Source organism: Diprion similis, chromosome 2 (assembly GCF_021155765.1).
Source record: "Diprion similis isolate iyDipSimi1 chromosome 2, iyDipSimi1.1, whole genome shotgun sequence".
In the NCBI taxonomy this organism is placed as follows: domain Eukaryota; kingdom Metazoa; phylum Arthropoda; class Insecta; order Hymenoptera; family Diprionidae; genus Diprion; species Diprion similis.
Genome location: NC_060106.1, coordinates 7,984,741 through 8,004,403, shown reverse-complemented (window position 1 = coordinate 8,004,403; position 19,663 = coordinate 7,984,741). Strand labels below are relative to the sequence as shown.

Here is a 19,663-nt window from a genome sequence, read left to right as displayed (position 1 = left end):
GACAACTCGGCGTCGCGGCGCGGTGCGCCGAGCCAAGAGCAAGAGCCGATCCGCTCGTCGCGTCCTCAAGAAAAGACGAGAGATCCAGGCGCGGGCAGGAATGTTTGGTAATACAAACGGAGAGGCTCTGATCGTGAGCCGAATGCCTGGAACTTTGTTGAGTCGAGCGGTGCGCAGCGTTAATCTCACTGCTGCTGAGATACGATAACGCAACGCGTAACAGGGGAACGCGTGTTGCGCTGCCATGCCGGCGATAACACGACCTCCGTCACGGCGTTGGGTCCGCTTGTAATTACGCTTGGTAATAATCTATCATCCTGATATTGCGCGTGGGGAAAATGTTCTAGATATCCTGCAGGAACGCGCGCCACATGGGGTTCGCGAAAGCTCGATAGAATTACCTTAATTAATTATGTCGATAGTGTGTATTTGTGTGCGTGTGTGTACGTGTGCCTGCTTCGCGAATTGCTTTTCAGCCGGCGCGTCGGCCACGTCACTTTCCCAAAAATGGTCATCAATTTTTATCGAAATTTTGAGGGGGATCCGTAAATGAGCTAATTTTACAGCAAGTCGGGGAAAAATATAGATTCTAATGAAAATTGATTCCATATATTTCTATTGATTGGAAGATTTTGTAATAGACGGAGAGAATAAAGAGCAGATCCTACTCAAAATTGCAGAAAAAGAGGGCAACATTGTGTTTTTTTGTAAAATGTACTTCGTAAAATGCAGATTTTACTCTAAAAACAATGAAAATCACTCTGTGCAAACTGAAATCTGCCACGTTCATTGTAGCGTCAGAAAACTTTCCAACATGGAAGGCTTCCGTGATTCTATATGAAAAGAATCAAGGATTGTAGGATGGAATATGAAACGAAATAAATTTGTCTAAACACTCAATTGAGCCAAGAGAAATTGTTGCAATTTATTGGCTCACAGGGGAAAAGCCGGTGAGGCATAAAAACCTCTTATATTATTACAATAGTAAAGTTGTGTCAAGAACGTATGAGGTGTTAGTGTACGATCAATGGTGTTGTGTCTCGCAAGTGGAGAGCTGCCGTGAGATTCAGATGCCGAAGGCGTGAATCTACGGAGGTTCGATTGCATGGCGAGAACCTACTGTTTTTGATTGGTGAGGAGAGGAAGAGAACAAGAGAGTTCCGAGCGCGACTGGAATAGCCGGAGACTCGAATCAGACTGACTAACTGAGCGTCGATTTCCGGTCAGTTTCTTATTCTTCCAACGATCGGCGGCATCTTCGCGGTTAACGACGATTTCGAGTATCAGATGGGGTAAAAAGTACGCGCGGACATGGGAAAGGTAAGGATCGGTACGGTCTGAACATTCATGGTAAAAAAATATAGACGAAAAGGGTATTTTTCACCGAAGATCTCGATCTGTCCCTCTTTTCCTGCGGTTTTGAGTTAAGATCTGCTCTTCCATTCTCTCCGTATATGCGTATGCAGCATCACAATGCAAGTCTCTACAGAAATATCAGGTGTGTTTAATAGAAACGAGAAAAATAAGCCCGTGTTCACTGTATTTCAAAGACAGGAAAGTGAATTTAGAATATGCAATTGACACGAATATCATGTATTTTTCATCGGGTACGCAAAGATCGATCGGTGGAGATTTCTTCTATCAAGTCACCCAACATTTGAAATTATAAAACATTTGTAATCCTGGTAGCGTCATAAAAATTTAAAAGTGTTCTTATTTACTGAGAGTTATTGAGAAATTTTTACGGAATTTGCCAAGTATTACCGATTCAAGTCGAAGTTATTACGGCGACGTCCACTCCAAGCTCCTTGACAATAAGATTATGATATTATGTATGTTGAGAGGAATAAAAACAAGATAAATTATTGAAAAGAAATTGGAATTCTCATATTATTGATGGAATTTAAAATTTCAAGATACCTATTTGAATATTGAAACCCTATCGTCGATCAATCCTTGGAAGAAGGGCTTACGACTGAGTGGGTGATCTTGAATCTGCTTCCGTATTCCAAGAGAGCGGGAGTTCCACACTAGCTGGGTTTGTATAGCATTTTTGCACCTCCCTTCTTTGCAAGTCCTCGCTATTCAAATCAGATATTATCCATCGCGTCACGTCGATGCCGTCACAACCGACTACTGTTGGCGAAACTTTTTCAGATCTATTTTTTGGATCGACAGCTTCTATCCCAAGTACCGCGTGGGCATAACGTTATTGTGGCTTTTTATCTGACCATAAATGGAGAGAAAATCTTTTCGCGAACCCTTCGCACGGTCTTACATGCGTGGGTGTATATCAGTGAAAAAATTCCTCCCTCATCTCCCGTACTCGCTCTTTTGTAGACTCTGGCTTCGCACCTTTCGGGTAGTATCTGTCTACCTCCAGGATCTTCGGCGAACTGAAAATCATATCCCTCTCGTACCCCCCGTTCGCGGGTGATTTCGCTTTGATTTGAAAGTATCACGATGTAGACGTCTTTCATTTTTACTCACAATACATTTCTTTGCCATCGAGTAAAGGATCGTGTACTTTCCCCGCTGATTCATTTTCGTGTATTTGCTCAAACACACACCTGCAGTCGGTATATAAGCTAGAGATTAATCACGTTATGAAGAACTCGATGAAATTGAGTTGTCGTTGAAAAAGAATGGAAAGATAACAACAATAAAATTGTAACAAACGACCTGTGAGCCACCGCGGGAGAATGGATAATGCGCTTGGGAATAAATCATGCACCCCGTTGTGCATTTGCATCGAAGAGGATGAATAATATATGGGTAACCGCATGCACTAGTCAGCAACAACTCGGAATTCCTCATAAATGTCGCCGGAAAACGCCACAGGATAAAGCTCGAGTTCGGTGCGCGAGCGTTTAACTCATAACGGGTGTTAACTTTTCCCCTCACAATCGGAGGTTGGAGAATTTGAATTGTTCTGATTTGAGGGTTGCTGAAGGGATTCGTCACGGGTGTTAAAATAATACCAGAGTCAGGTATATGAGCTTGGAATCGGGAAAAGAACGCATGAAAATAACGTCACGGAAAATGTAGATTACGCCGACATATTTCAGAAATAAATTTCCTCTTTCACCTTTGTAAAGCGTGGGCGTTAACGAATCTCCAATACTGACGTGTCGCTCTCTTGAAAAAGAGAGAAATAAAACTCACTTACACAGTGAGCGATGTAGGAAGGCGCAGATGTGACAACGAATTACTCCAGGCAAGTCAACGCGTCGCTACGACAGGCTCTCACGTGGAAAGGATCCCAAGGATCAAAACCCGGTGAAAGTTGAAGATATGTATCGAACTTTTCCAAGTTACCCTCAGAGCTTGTAAAAATTGATTGTGTTTTTCCTCTCGGCACGTGGCACGTGCCTAATCCATCAGCTGATGAGTTACGATGAGCCATGCATATGAGTTGCCGTTGGACATTGTGAATACAAAAGCGTGACTTGCCTCCAGCAGTGACTCGCAGCTCGAGAGAACAACGGTCAGTGACGATCGAACTCGGTCATGATTAGAGGCAACGCCTCTCACCGCAACAACGTACGAAAATTGATACAGCGATAATATAATGCGATTACCGTGAAAGTCATTTAAAGACTGTATAAAAGTCTGTAATTTAATAACAATGTGATGATGAAGTCGCGTGTATATCGTGCGAGAGAAATTGAGACGATAATAATTAACCGTTTGGTTTTTATTAAACGAAAGATAGAAATTTATTTACAGAATATTACCCCTTTGTACATGATTAATGGCATTTGAAAGTCGAACACAACAACGTAAACGATGATAACAACAAAACAGCTGATGAAACAGCAGCGTGATTTTCATCGCCATTATACTGATCTGAGTTAGACGTGGACTATTTTTTTTCATTACTAAATTGAAATTGTCGGTGTTTGTATACCTATGTATAAAAAAAAGCAGTGACCATGTTGCACTCTTGCGAAGATGTGAAATTAAACATACCAGCTGCACATTATTAATACTTCTAACATAATTCTAGTCTAGTCTTCCGAATTATTTACAAGTGTTCACAGACCAGACACGCAATCGTGCGTTGATCGCTCACTGTGGCCAAATCGCAACCATACATAACTTCTCACACTTTTTCGTTTCTGATCGATCGACACGCCCTTTGCATCGATTCATTGTTTCTACATACCATCCAAGGCGTTGAGCACTTTCACACAATCGTCCATCACAATCTTTCGCGATACCTATCGACATGTAATACTAATTTCTAACGTAACAATACACAATACTCTAGTACACAACGATTACTCAAGTAGTTAAAGTCAGTTTACGAACGAAAATCGTTCACGTCCATTCACTCATTTAATTCTTCGTTTCCCTCACGTTCGACATTCACCTCTGGAGCAATGATAATAATTATTTTTTCCTTTATTGGCAAGTCGCCTCTTCGTAGGCCGTTCAAATCGTGTATCTTGCTGATAACGATCAGCAACATTGAGCAAGCGTTCGCATGTCTTTCCGAGATTCTCCAACGCAGGAATAAGAGTAATGAGTTTTCAGCAATTGCCGCTTTGTTTTTCAATACAAAGACCTGCTTTTCTCACGTCCGTTCAAAGCGGGTTGAAGAAGCGTAGAGCACTTCTGCACTCTCGACTTGCTACTCTCAGACTCTCAACTCTACAGCTTCGTGCTTTTTGATACTTCGTTTGTCACGTCCAACGATAAACCCTTAAGGGCATTCAATTTTTTAACGTAACCAACGTCCAGTTCTGGCTTTCCGTTAGCATCGAGCGACTCATTGGGCCCCAGTTTTCCCGTTCGTTCCTGCACCGCTTCATTGGACGTCGCCTGGCTGCAGCCCCCAAGTCTCGAGGTGCTGGCATAAAGCCTCTTTCGGCCAGGAAGCATTCTCGAGAATTTCACCGCCAGGGGATGAAGCAAGTGCTCCTCATATCTGTCGGCTTCGTCGTCGGCGGTAAGAAGGCTCACGACTGTTCCAACAAACACCGTAATGAAGCTACCGACGAAGGCGTAGTACATGTAGGTTATGCTGTACAAGTAAGTCAACCCATCCAACGGCTCTGACGCGAATTCCCCGATCGTTGCGACGGTAGTCGCGGCGGGAGTCGTGCTAACTTCTTGCGGAATGAGGTTCAAAATAGCACCAGGCCTCATGATGTGATCGGAGAAGCTGTTGTTGTGGCATCCCTCGACGGAAAGCGGAAGCATCTCGACTGTCTTGGTAACTGTCAGACTACCAAAAGTTATCCAGAGCGTGATCACGTGGCTGGAGATCATTCCGGCTGCGGCACCCTTCCAGTTAGCACATGGGACTAACATGGCGAGGATGAAAACTCCTAAGAGTGGCCCGGAGGTCGCCGATGTCATCAGCATCGACGATTCGATCACGCCTGAGAGCATTCCCACGAGGAAGCTGACCCCCATAATCACGAAACCGTAAAGTATGCTCAAGAACTTGATAATGTTCAACTGCTGAGTGTCTTTGAGGTTGCTCAGTGCGGGTATCTGGCTAAAGAAATCTTCCCAGGTGACCGTTGCCAGGGAGTTGAGGTTTGATACTGCCAGGCTAAGGGCACTATTGAACAGCGTCGCCATGACGAGTCCTAGTAGACCGGGAAGGTATACGAACTTGTCTTCGACATAGAAAGGCAAGATTTCGTCGAATTTTGTTATGTAGCCACGTGTCAGCGGGTCGCAGTCCGCGTAGCTCGCAAAGATAACCATTCCAACTACCCAGGACAAGGAGAAGAGAACTGTTATCACCGGAATGTTCGCCATCATTGTTCTAAAACAAAATTATTAATAAAGTACCTCCTTAAAATACACGTCAAACTTCAATCAAGACGAAGTGACATAGACCACTATAATCGGTTGGCTCAATATTTCGACCAGAAATTTTTACGAGCTGGTGTAAATCACCATGAAAGGGTTTGAAATTTCCGGACATTGGCAGTAGTGAGTGGCGAGCGCACTTACTTGGTCACTTTTCTCTGGCTACTCATGCTGCAATATCTCTGGACGAAGTTCTGCTGGCATCCGAAAATCGATAGACTCATGAATAGCTGTCCTACCACAGCTGAAACCGTAGCCACACGTACAGTAGGGTCCAGATTGAAGCTGAAATGGAAGAAGGAAAAAACGTTAGAATCTTACCGCGGGGCGTACAACAATAAATACAGTATCTACAAGTTCAAGTCTTACGGCTTGAGATACACGAAAATTTTCTGTATAACTACATTTCACGACATTTGTAGTTACCGAGAGAACATGAAAAATTTCCATTGTTTGGCATGAAACCAAAACACCGTGGACGATCTAACTCAGTAATTTACAACCAGTGATCCAAGATATTCCAACGAAACTGTTCACGGAATTATGTAGTTTAAAATAATTGGTTATTTACTAGAGGACGCACAGCAGACTCAACGGTGCGTGTAAAGGACCCAACGATTCAGCCAAACGGAATGCTTCGCTATTTCACACCAATATGTAAGAACTTCGTTCGCCAGTCGTGATACGAGTTTATCATCAAGGACTATGATCAAGCCATGAGTAAATACAAGCTGGAAGCCTTTATTCGACAGTGAAACATTCCACATGAAGGATGGAAAATTTCATGGCTAATTGTGAGACTAAGAAATGTGTGGTGTTGAATTTACTTTGTGTGCATTAGAGAAATGTTTAAAATCTTGGAGTGAACTGTATTAAGATTACCTGACATCCTGCTCGTCCCATTTATTGCCTGAGTTATGTAACGCGTGAATTTTTTTAACGTATGAAATTTTATTCGTATGTATGCATGGGTGAGAGACAGAAAACTTACTCGAAGAAATCGAGACGTCCTCTTTCGGCGGTAATATTCACTACAGCGCCAACTCCACCCACGTCGAAGACACCTTGCATTATCATAGCAAGGCAGATGGCAATCATCGTTAACCCCTGAATGACGTCACTCAAAATGGCAGCCTTTAGCCCACCCTGAAATACAAAAGAGTTGGTTATTCGGACGTAAACTGACTGGTGTAAACATTTTTACATCGAAGAACATTTTCCATAATCTATTTTCTTGAATTTTAACACTATTTATTTCCTTCCATCGGTAAAACATACTCGCGACGTTACATCCTGAATTTTAAGTTAACCCTCAAAGAGTTTTTGACACCATATTGTATCGGAGGTGTTGTTATATCCGAACTGAACCGTGTGAATCGAATTCTATTAATATGGGTAGGAACGTAGTATTAAAAATTTTTTCCTGTAAAACGAGGAACGCAAAATTGTACAATGCCAGTTTAATAGTTTTTCCTAATTTTCGTATGATTTCCTGATAAAACGACCGGCTTTGAGCTTCAAGAGATAAGAAAAAATAATAATAATAAAAATAACGTTAGAGTTATCATTCACATGCAAATCAACGATGTTTGAATTTAATCGATTCTTCCAGACGAACGCGGAATATTACACGTGGAATCATGATTCGACAAACGGGTAAAAATTCATACTCGTTGGATCGAAATGTTCTTCGAACCGTGCAACTGGTTAGATAGTTTTTATACGTTAGCGGATATAGTTGGGAACTGCAGCTCGATTTGTCGTAAAATGAAATCCTCTCGAACAGTGTCGCCGCTAGTACCTACCTACGTACCCATCTACGCTATCGTCTACCAGCGAATCTTCCCTGCTGCTTCCTGCATTCGTCCTTTTCCTCTCTACTTAAATTAAAGATCTCACTTCATATCTACCGGTGCTTGAGTCACCCGTTCTGAATTTAACGATCAGAACGTACATTTGTGTCGTGTACGTGACTTTATATTTTCACCTTTATCTACTACCTACTCCCTCGAATGGATCGTCCTCACATCGTTTTCCCCCCTGGCAGTGGAAACTATGGCCTGTCCATTATAAGAGATAAGATAGCTACCGATGGTACTTGACTAATTATCACGAGAAATGTATGCAACGAATCCGAAGTTAAGGCGTGTACACTCAAAAGATGATCGTTACAAGTGTTAGGCACTGATTCTTGAGTAATTAAAACATGAATCGTGTCGTGTTTTCCCGCGGATCAATTTGATTAACGGTGTTTGCCTTGTACTTAAAATCGCTACATGTGTGCGTACTCACGGTAGGCATTACCGGCTTAAACGCGTGGAACCAATTACTTATGATATGAATATTAATTTCTATGAATTTCCACCACCGTTTACCTACGTCTATTTCAACGGCGTGACGATGAACAACAAAGTCCCTAATTAGTTTTAGCCCTGAAGCTGCAGAATCCATCCTCCGACCCACGATCCGTATATTTGAACTCTGAGAGTGAGACATTCTGCACCCAAACCGTGAGTAACGAATATTCTACGGCGTTAACACGAAGTGCAGCTATTTTACGTTCGTTATTAAAAAGTGGGCAACGCTTCAACCCGACACGACGTTACGCGAAAATGTGTAATATATACATCCGAATCGGTACAGTAGAATGCAATCGATATTTCAATATTACCATGACAGTGAACACAACAGCGATCATCGTGATGGCAACGATGCTGGCCCAATAAGGAAGTCCGATGACCGTCTTCAGGGCTACGCACGGAGTGAACACAGTCACTGCCAAGTTCAGCAGACTACGAATAACGTAGGAGAAGCTGGCAAGACAGCGCACCATTTTAGAATTGAACCTGCAAGATAAGCATCAGTTAAAATGACTGCATCATGTACGGTGATGAATTTGGTTTGTCGGTAAATGTTAGTGGCTTATTTCGCTTCAAACAACCGTACGAACAAGGTTATATGAATCTTTTTTTTTTTTTCAAATTACGCGCATAGGCCCACATCATTTAATTAATGTCGGTTCAGTCGTCTTATTCATAGAATATATAAACATCAGTCATGTAATTGCGTAGATGACGATATACTATAGACAACATGAGTGAATTGACGTATTCGGAATAATACTGTCTGCCAGCTGCAAGAATACACCTGCTCTAATATAACTTGTCTCAACTAGAATACTTCTTATTTACCTTGGCTTCCGAATTCAAGTGCTTAGTTTATTGTACGGTGTTGAGTCAGCGGTATACTCATATTTTAATATTTACACTGATGAAAATTTCATTACATATCGCTACTCGAAAATTCTATTAAAAATGGGTACTGTTACTGTAACGGTTTAAGTATTGTTGAATTCACAAGAAAATATGGTACAAATGACAACTTGGAGTAATTGTGAATTAAATCTGTTTACTCACAATTAATTCAATACATTTTTTCAGCTCATCAAGGCAATAATATTAATGTATTGCTACATCAAAATCAAATACCGTAATAGTAACGAAAAAATGTGATACTAGTAACCGTTATAAAAAATACTAGTAAAATGTACTAGATTTTCTGGTCAGTTACAAAATTAATTCTCATTTTGTACCCAGAATTTGAAAAAATTTAATGACTGTTTGGTAATGTTAACTTCTAAATTTCTCTCACAATCAATGAAGCTTTGCTGAGTTTATTCCGATGACCAGTGAAAACCGAATTTCTACTACCTATTCATTTGTTTCTATAAATTATTATCTATAGTCACACATTTAGTGTCAAATTTCATTGCGTGATATTATAAGAAGACATAATGAAATATAAGTTGTGTTGAAGATTCGGGCAATTCGAACGCATGAATTTCGTGAGAATTAGTGGTCACCATTTTTTTCGTCGCAGTCCAGACTGGATATGATACGTTGTAAAGAGCCTATCCATGCACTAATTGAGTAATCATGAAACTTAAGAATGCTGCCAGCTGATGATGATCAACAGCCGTCAGTGCATCGTGTTCAGTGGCTGATGAATGTGATAAGATGTTATTTTTATTAACTACATCACAATGGAGGAAGTGACTGCGGTTTACCTCATATCCAAGTACTGGTACACAGAAGTGATGCCAAGGTTGTAGTAAACTGGTACAAAAATGAAACAGACAATGGGATATGCCAACACCATTCCGTAGAGTGTCTCCCACATCGCGCTGCCTCGGTAGTAGAGCTCGGAAGGATATCCGAGAAAGGAGCGAACTCCAAGTGTTCCTCTTGCTATGGACAACATCATGGCCGCCATGGAGACAGTTCCAGTCGCAAACACGTAGTCAGCTTTCGTTTCCTTCTTTTTTGCACGGAATCTTCCCCACAAGGGTATGAGGAAGGAGGCAATAATACAAACGGCGAAGACCAGGTAGTCCACTACCATTGCTGATGCTTCCATCGCCATCTCTGGGATCTCTTTTCTGAAAACAGAACAAATGAAGGGAATGATAGGTTTTTATTAAACATTCTTTCAGGATGACTTCCAATTTTAATAGGTGATTTTAACCGACTACAGAGTGCACAAGCGGCCAAGTTGGTGGTACACGATATTCCACGCGAACAACAATGGCTAGAAATAATATCTGGAGTGGAGGAGTTGTTGGCTCTATTAATTAATGGAGCCACGGAAAGCTGAACTGATTGTTTGAACTAAAATACAGAGCGTTTCGTATATTATCACGAATGATTTCTCAGTAAAATTCAATACCAGCTTGAAGTTTGTAATCACTTGCGGAGCTTCATTGGGTTGATCTCACAAAAGATTTCAGAGGGTACTTTTGTAACTTTCGAATAGCAATTTTCTTTACAACCTAATTGATGTTGAAAATCACGTGCTTCTGTGGTAATGCAACTGCGGTACCCACTAATCACCTGCTTGTTGAATCGAATAAATTTTTTCCAAGTTCAAACACCAAGGGAACTGAACGGAAATCAAATGCTAACGAAGAAACTTTTAAAACATTTCGGTTCCAAGAAAAAAACAGCCTCGCATCACTGCAGTACTCATGGAACATTTCAGCTCACTGAGCGGTAATTCTAAGCGAAAAAAATTTTTCGTTTTCCTAAATTAAAATTTGTTTTTGTCAAATTGTCCATGTTTAAAAATCACGGGAGCATATGGAGCAACAATATGTCAGAATTTTCATTCAAAAATCACAGACTTGTGTGTTACTAATGGCATCAAATCAATGCAACTAATTCAAATACTGCATTAGTTGTTGAAAATCATATAAAACTTTGAATTATGTACCAAAAAACAATACATGATCATCTATTTTTTATGAATGCTTATTACAATATATATGTATAAACAAAGGGTTCTTGGAATAGAAAATCAAGGCAGTAGAAAAATTTGAGTTGTACTCAGATTTTGTATGTGGAAGTATATAAATTTCCATAATTATTAAAAATTGTACAACGTGAATAAAAACAGAAAAAAATATAAAAAATTCCACATTCGGTATACGTCAAATAAAATTCTATCCAAATCATGATTAGATATTATCACTGACCTGTTGTGTTATAAACGACAAATAATTTTCTACGAAAATGTGGCGATTCTTGGGTCTGGTGACCTGCAGTGAGACTGGGTGAGACTTAGATACTGTGGGCCGGAGATTCAATGTGTGTATATTGTATGACGTGACCAACCAAGAAATTGTAATGCCACTCGATCGAAGAGCCGTCACGAACTGGCTTCCACACATGTTCGTTGCTCTTTTTATATCATTACGCTGCTCTCGTGACTTCTTATCTTAATTGTTCGTCATCTCCACTGTACAAGCGATGCGGTATAATCCTTGGGCCCTTCCATCGAGTGGAAGGGGAATGGAAAAGAATTCATGCTCGCAATTATTCGCAACTTTTTCGTACCAAAAAGTTTCTACGTTTACTGATATTTTCAATATTTTTTGCAAATTTATGAAGCGGAAATACCAACGATATTCAACGCTGTTTTTCTTGTCATCAAACATTCTGGGGGGAAATTCCACTACAGCTGCGCGTGTACAAGTATACGACCCAAGAAGAACGATGCGTGGTGATCCAATTGGTCTTATTTCAAATCTGCTTGAGTGGTTTTCAACAAACGATCCACCTTTACCAAATTGGGTATAGGTTTTATGCTGTCAAAATTTTCGTGTCAGCAATTGCCTGTAAAAGTTCACGCTATTTAAAGCAGTAGACTCCAATTTCTTATTGTAAATTCAACTTTTTATAAATATTTGAAAATTTTCTCCGCAACCGCAGGTATGGTTTCAAAAAAACAGCGACTCGCTGGTCTATCCAAGTGCTATGACAATTTTGTCTTGACTCGTGTGCACGTACCTCGGATTTTTATTGGATCAGTATTCAAATGTTGGTTAACTAATGGACCCATAGCAATAAATATTGAAGATAAATCCCATCACATGGAGTTTCACCAATTTTAATAGAGTACCTAATCGTGCCCGGTGTTCCCTTTCCTCCAGTGCCAACGTATTTTGAAATGGTGGCAGTACGACTTGGGCAATCTTGTGTTCAGTCTGGATCGAGATTAGCTGTCGAATGCCATGGATTACACAATATTTTCGGTATACTAAAGGTCAGTAACCCATAGCTTTAGGAATGTGGAATACCTTCCAATCAAATCAAGTCCTCCAAAGCCAGACCGATTTCTATTTCCGTGAAGTTGTAATAAGTAACAACTAACCGATCGAATTAGAGATGAATTGTTTAGGATTTTTCATTTGAAAAATACTGATACTCTCCAATGGTTATAGTATTGAAAATACTGACCAAAGGACTCTGCTGAACGTAGCTACTGTGCTAACTGAAAAATTTCTCTCTGTTTCCCAAGTCACGTGCTCGGCGAGAAAAGCTGGAACTCTTCACGGGGACTTGGTGCTCTCTGACACGAAGAGCTTCCATTCTGCTGGAAGTATCTCCTGAGAAGATTACCACGCATGCTGCATACGAATTCTGATGTAAAGGGTAGAATCTCAAAGGCGTTCCCCCTCTCTCCACGTCGTATCTTCAAACGTTGTCATCCTCCGCCACGTTTCGCCCCGAATATATGCTCGAAGTTCCCCTGGGGCATCCTCGGCTAAGTTAGCTTGCTACTTAGCGAGCACAGATCCTATACACGTCCATGCAGGATGTATCATGTCATCGCATCTTGAGCGAGTGGTACTTTTCATTCCCGCTCATATTGCCAGCGGCAACAATTATAATCGAGCCAATAGTGACTAGCTTGTTCACCGGAATTGCGGGTCGATTGAATCGAATACGTTTGTGGGCCAATAAATTAATGGCAGTGCAAGATACAAGCATGAGATCACGCTTCGTATATGCTTTTTAGCCTGTGTTACTTTACGCTCTGCTTTATCCTCGAGGTGAAAAGTTAATTCAAGTCTGCAAGATGATATGTACGTGAATTTGTTTCGTCGATCATAAGATATGGCCATCTCATACAAAAAACACGTGTTTTAATTGCACTAGTTTCACAGATTGTAAAAATTTTATTTCAACGCAAATAAGACTGATTTTTGGTGACAAGTTTGAAAACAAAACAAAAAGTAATAAGCGTGGAGTTTATAAAAATAAATAAGATAAAATCGATAAGTAAAGAAGTATGTGGTACAAAAGAATCATGGTGGTCATGGTCACGGTTTTTACTCCTTTACACATGTTTTATCTCTTCGACTATATACTCTGGCAGTGCAACCAACAAACTTAAGTTGAAAACTTAGAGCTTTACGATTTTGCAGTGGGCCGTCGGTATCCCTTTAAGAAGCTTCAGGATCTTAAAGCAAGGCCAAACGCTTGTCGTGTACAGATATCGTTTTCATATCTTTGAACACATGCCAAGAATAAGCATATAATAAGAAAAAATAACATCGGGAGAATACCTAAATCTTCTAAAGATCCGGGATAAGTAAGATAAAAATTTTTGCCAAAAAATTCCGATTATAAGCTAATACAAGAGATAAGGAGACTCGCAGGCATTCAAGCAGTCACATGTTTGTCATTTGGTGTTGCAAGACGAGTCAATTAATTACTGTTCATTTAGCAGAGTATTGCAGCGATAGCCTCGTGAAAAGAGGTTATCTAAATATGACTCTACACGATTAAATCGCTCGATTTTACCAAGAAAATTTTACCATACCTTCCGTCGTTAAGCTCAACTCTGCGCACGTAAATATAGTATGTAAGATCCGAAGGTCCATTTAATTCAGGATTATCGATGATGATTGAGAGTGGATTGATTTGGTGGGTGAGAGTCACCACTGCTGTCACTGCGACACTTCTGTATTCGTAGTCGTTAAAATAAATCTCAAATATTTGGCCCCAGTTCAAAAAATTCTTTTCATACATCGACACGGACTATCAAGCGGAATGGAATCAATCGAAAGGAATAATTGAATGCAGTTTAAAATTCGATTCGATAAACGAATTTCGAGGTTGCGCACACACAAAACTGCAGCAACATTTACTCAACGTCAACGATTTCCTGCCTTTCATATATGTACAATATAATATGGACAAATCTATGTGATATATAACATACCTTTATATACCCTAGTACACATATCGTCTATATCTATAATAAATTTATACTATTTTCCAGCAATCCTGAACCGTTGCCTTCGTATACGTGTCCCAATATCCGTGAGCGAATTGGTTGTTCGGTAATGCCAACGACGACGGTAAATTTTACAGCCAAAATCTAGATACCCGACAATAGCAACGCAAGCTCTATCTCTATCTCTCTCTATCTCTCTCTGTTTCTCTTTCTCTTCACCCCGCCTCGTTGTCTACCAGTAGTGCTTTACGTGCAGGTAATCAAAGTCCAATCAATGAAATCTGAAACGACAGAACTGTCCACTGCACAACCGTATATGGTTACACGTGAAATCCGAAGCAGAACACGGCAGCATCTGCATCGATTGTCCAGCAATCGACGTTCCAACCCATTTCGCGCGAGGTGATTCAGTTATTCCAATTGAGAGTATATTGGGTAAGGTTAAATTGAATGAGGTTAGGTGCGGACGAAAATTTTTATACGAAGAATTCAGTCATTCGTTTCACAGAGAATCTGAAGGAACTTTCTTCTGGATTTAATGTAACAGAAATTATAAGCCGATTAAAATCTCAACAATTCTCATCTTTCAGTTAAACCGATCGTCAATCCATACGCGTATAGGTATACAATGGTAGCACTATTGTTAGAGCAACCTTGATTTGAATTATCTTCTAGAGTTATATTAAAGGTTAGATACCGCGGGAGAAAATCACCACTGATTGAGTAAATCACCGAGGTATCTAACGATGCCTTTGATCACAGTCTAGTCGCATGATTACACCCTTTATGAAAATCGAGTGGTAATTATCTGGTGCGGTGATACCTGTCTTGCCGCTATTGTACGTTTTTCGACAAACGGGCTTTCCCAGAAACTGAGTTGTTTGTAATGAGTATAATCCCCTAACGAAATACTATACTTGCAGTCATTCCCTAACGAGCTTTTCAAGCGAAACTATATGTGCAAGATATGTGTGACACAGGCTTGTATCACTTCGGTATACTCACCTATAAGTTATCTTTACAGCAAAAACAGTTTTCATAAAAATTCACATCAATTGCTACTCAAATTTTCGGTTTCTGATCATGAAATTGATCGACGAACATCCTTCGCATACGTTAATGCAAAAAAAAAAACAAACTTACGACTTATAGCCAGTGCAATTTTCAGTACATGAAAACGTTCTGCGCTCGACTAGACTTCGAGCTACTTCATGCATCCAGAAGACTAATCAATACTTCAATTGACTGCACGATCCTTGTGTACGATTCGAAACGAATTCACATGACTTCGTTAATTTTCAAGTGGCTGCTTGGATTCACGTGAGTAGATTCAAATGGTTTCACATGACATTGAGTATGGTTGACCCTTTGCTCGGGAATAAAAAGACACTGACACCTAAGTTGTAAGTAATTTCATCGTATAGAGGGAGAATGAGTGACAATCAGGCTGTTTTCATTAAGATTCGTATGAAAAGTAGTTTAGCATCCATCTTGGGAAGTGCTGCTGAGGTCGGTATGAGTTCCTGCGAATTTATAATTTTCAGTCATCTGCGGACTGTTTTCCCACAGGAATCCGCCGTGATAACAATCGAACCACATGGTCATATTCTTTGATCTAGTGGATTTTCGAATTCGTATAAATTAGCTGAACTGTGAGATGAATACATTCTAAAGCTTGAAAAAATTATTCACGGCTTTTATACCATTATCGTCGAATTTCTCTCCGTCTGTTTGCGACAACGTGATTTGTAATTTCTTATCCATTTATCTTTCTTCCATTCCATAAGACTAAGACCTTGGGAATTGGTTTGCAGATATTGCGGTTGCAAAACAAATTATTGAGACAAAGTACACTATACGTGGATAAGACGGTGAGTGAAAAGAGATCGAGAAAGTTCTGCGACTTGGAGAGACAAATTTCGCAGAGCGCAACACCACTGGATCTACCATACGGCAGACGCTAGTCGTAAGCTCAGTATAAACCAATTCCAAGGGATTCTCGTGATTAGAGGGGAGGAGCCCGCGGCTATTTGATACGATCTTCCCGCGGATCTTGGACAGAAGGGTTTATGAGGAAGGAAAGATGGGAAACATTCGGCAAAAGATTCTCTAGAAAATAAAACATTTCTGATCATCGATAAATCAAGTTTTTTTGATCGAGTGTAATTATAAGCTTTTCGCTAATTGATTTCTTCGATTTTTTAATTACTGATATTTATTCTATACTGACGTTGAATTTCCATCATTTCCCCGGGAAATGTTACACCAGATGCCACGTTAATTTGTCTTACATTGAAAAATGTGGATGAACAAATCTTTTTTATGCTCAAGAACTTCCTCGAGTAGCTTACACAAACCAAACGCTTATTCGACAGCAATTAGTGAAAATTTTCAAACCTGGAATGAGATGGCATTGAACAGACATAAAAAAAAAAAAAAAAAAAAATAATATAGAATCGCTAACAGATTGCCAAATGTAAAATATACTTATATGTATACGTTGAGTTTATTTCATTGCCATGAGCGAACTGCAACTGCAACATTATATTTTTTCAGTGCGTTTGCGATTTCTTATATTCCCAGACAGTGGAACGTCTTGAAACAATACAAGCTGACCGAGTTTGTGTATTTACAACTAGATTTTAGTCTTGACATGCGTCTCGTTTGTAAAAACGTTTGTAATAATCTGTGTAAAATTGTGTCTCGTCGCCCGTATGTGCACGGTAACATGCATAATAACTCGTTAACGATAAGGTGATGCTAATTAATTATTTACATTTGTTTTACGGTAAACGATCTTATAACTGCAGGATCAATGTTCATGTTTGTCTCTCACTTAACGCCGGAAAATTGTTTTAATACGTGACGCACATTAGCGATAATCAAGCACACGCACACATGTGTTTCGCATAATCTTATCGGCCTATAGCTGCACCACGTGCTTCGTATAAAAAATCATCGACGGCGAGCACGTGCTTACTGCACTGTAGCGATAAGAGCCGTCGCGCTCGGCAATTTCCGTCTTCGTCGCGTCAAGCTCGTCTCAAAATTTCGTTTGTTCAGGACACGACACACTAGCTGTGCAGAAAAATCATGGAGGTACCCAGTAGAGGTGGTCGCCGATCGTGTCAAGCTCATTGAAAACGTGAACGCGCCTGTGCCGACACACTATCTTTTAAACCAAAACCTAACTTCTAACCGAAAATATTGTCACATATTTCTTTCCTATCACTATGAAATTCAAATTTCGAAAACAAGCAACATGCCGTAAATCTTCAAACGTTTAGGCGCCATTTGGAGATGAGTGGAATTGAAATTATTTTTTGATATTGAATGTCACCAGGAAATCACTTTTGCATCGTTGACGATTTCAAAACGAGTGGCTCCTTCGACCATCACCGTAAAATCTGTTCACAGGTTTCTTCTTTCAATCTTATGGTGCATCAAAAGTAATTTTATAAAATCGATTTAGAAAGATTTGAAATTTATTACAAGCATATAGAATTTGAAGTTCAATCTTTGGGCAAAATTGTAGTGAAACCAATTCCATAGCAAAGTTTCATGTGTGTTGATTTTCATGGAATTAAATGTTGTTCACTTCAAAGTGAAAGTTCACAAGATGGAAGATAATTCTTCCATGTTTACTCTTGCTGTTGTGTAGCTTTCAACGATCAAGTCTTGCGATATGTAACGTTTGTTAACCAAATTTTTTATTTAATAGTGCCTAATTCAGAAACGAGATTTACCTGGATCGATAAACTAATTAAAAACTGAATTTGATTTTTATATCGATATTCCATGATAAATATTTGAATAATTACGGAAACTTGGGTACCTTGGAACTCTGCAAATGAGCTCGATCGATCGAAACTTCAAGTATATGAAGCGAGATACGTAGCACTGAGTATTCAGTGTATCGAACATACTTAGGTGGATAAAGTCGAACTAACAAAGTACATCTTGCCGAACGTAATTGATCTTCCGGGACACAAGATACGTAAAGCTTTAAACAAGCGAAGTCAGCAATATGAATTAAGTCTGAATAAAAACCAAAATAACTTGTACATTAACATACTTTTGAATTACAGATAAAATAGAACGGTGCCAATCGGACCCCGGCGTAGCTGTCAAGGTTGTATCTTGGTGCAATATCCAAATAAAAAATTTTAATTCCGTTGTAAAAAAATCACTTCCGAACAAATGAATTTCATTATGATTTGCTATGGATAGGCTGCTCTTTGAGATGATACTAATTTCATGTTAACCCTAGGATTCTATACTATCTGTACGAAACAAATAACCTACGCAGGGGTTAAGCGCACCCAAAAACTTCAAATCAACGCTGCTAACGGACTGTTTGCGGTAGAAGGTTTTTTTTTTTTAATGCAAGAAAAACCTAATATGAATTTGTCACTGTGACAAATTCGATCGAGCAAAGTAAGATAAGTGATTTTAACAGGCCATAAGAATTATTTGAGGTTAGGGGTACCGATGTGTAGGGTCCTAGGGTCAAAGTGTTGGATTTGGAAACCTTTCATTTCATAGTAAACTATCGAAAAGTGTGTCCTGCGGTAGTGAAGTTTCCCCTAAATCTACTCAGCAATGGCGGATTCAATAATTCTGCCAAACATTTGCGAGGCTCAGGAAACTGAAGACGGGGCGGAATCAAGCTAGGTAGATTAGGTGGGAGATTGAATGAGAGGTCGCGGAGAGCTAGGTGGCCGAGGTACGCAGGATCCATAGATAAAGGAGCGGAGATCGGTTTCGTCCCTGACCCTGAGATGCCGGTAATTGATACACCGTGAACTTGGCATTAGAACCTACCTACAGAATCTGATACCAACAACTATCTATGCAGGATGTCTGCGTGTGCATCTATTGCTTACGGTTGCGTAGTTAAGGGAAATTCTGACAAGGGAAATCGCAACGGCCGTCGCAACTGTAGTTGGAAATGCAAATAGTATCTTCCGGGTCAAGAAGTTGGGGAAAAGCCATTCTTCATATGAGACTTGAGCCTCATCATCAGTATGCCGCATAATATTTGATTTCTAGGTCTAGGACTTGAAGTTGTCTGTTTTACGGTATCGATAAATTTAAAAAACGGATAAAATTTTAGGTATCGTCAAAATCACACTACGATCTGAATTTTCATTGGTCTTCTTAATTTTTAAGACATAAGATCACATTCAGTTCTGCAGTTCGAAGATCCTTGTAGTTTACGAAAAACAAATCTTCGACAAAATCGCATGGC

The 19,663-nt window shown here is 39.9% G+C and overlaps 1 protein-coding gene across 3 annotated transcripts in view; it reads right to left on the bottom strand.

Annotated features, from left to right (window-relative positions):
• Nucleotides 1–4,560: 4,560 nt before the first annotated feature.
• Nucleotides 4,561–19,663, bottom strand: part of LOC124416589 (sodium-coupled monocarboxylate transporter 1) — a 57,134-nt gene continuing 42,031 nt past the window's right edge. For 2 of the 3 annotated variants that reach the window (XM_046897793.1, XM_046897795.1), the window contains exons 2-6: nt 9,899–10,270; nt 8,504–8,678; nt 6,824–6,978; nt 5,977–6,117; nt 4,561–5,785 (exon numbers count right to left, since the gene is read on the bottom strand). In XM_046897793.1, the coding sequence (XP_046753749.1) occupies nt 4,657–5,785; nt 5,977–6,117; nt 6,824–6,978; nt 8,504–8,678; nt 9,899–10,254 (1,956 nt within the window). In that variant the 5' untranslated portion in view covers nt 10,255–10,270 and the 3' untranslated portion in view covers nt 4,561–4,656. Of the gene's footprint in view, nt 5,786–5,976; nt 6,118–6,823; nt 6,979–8,503; nt 8,679–9,898; nt 10,271–11,362; nt 11,543–19,663 lie in introns of those variants that run through there. The other variant, XM_046897794.1, reaches the window with a different exon arrangement.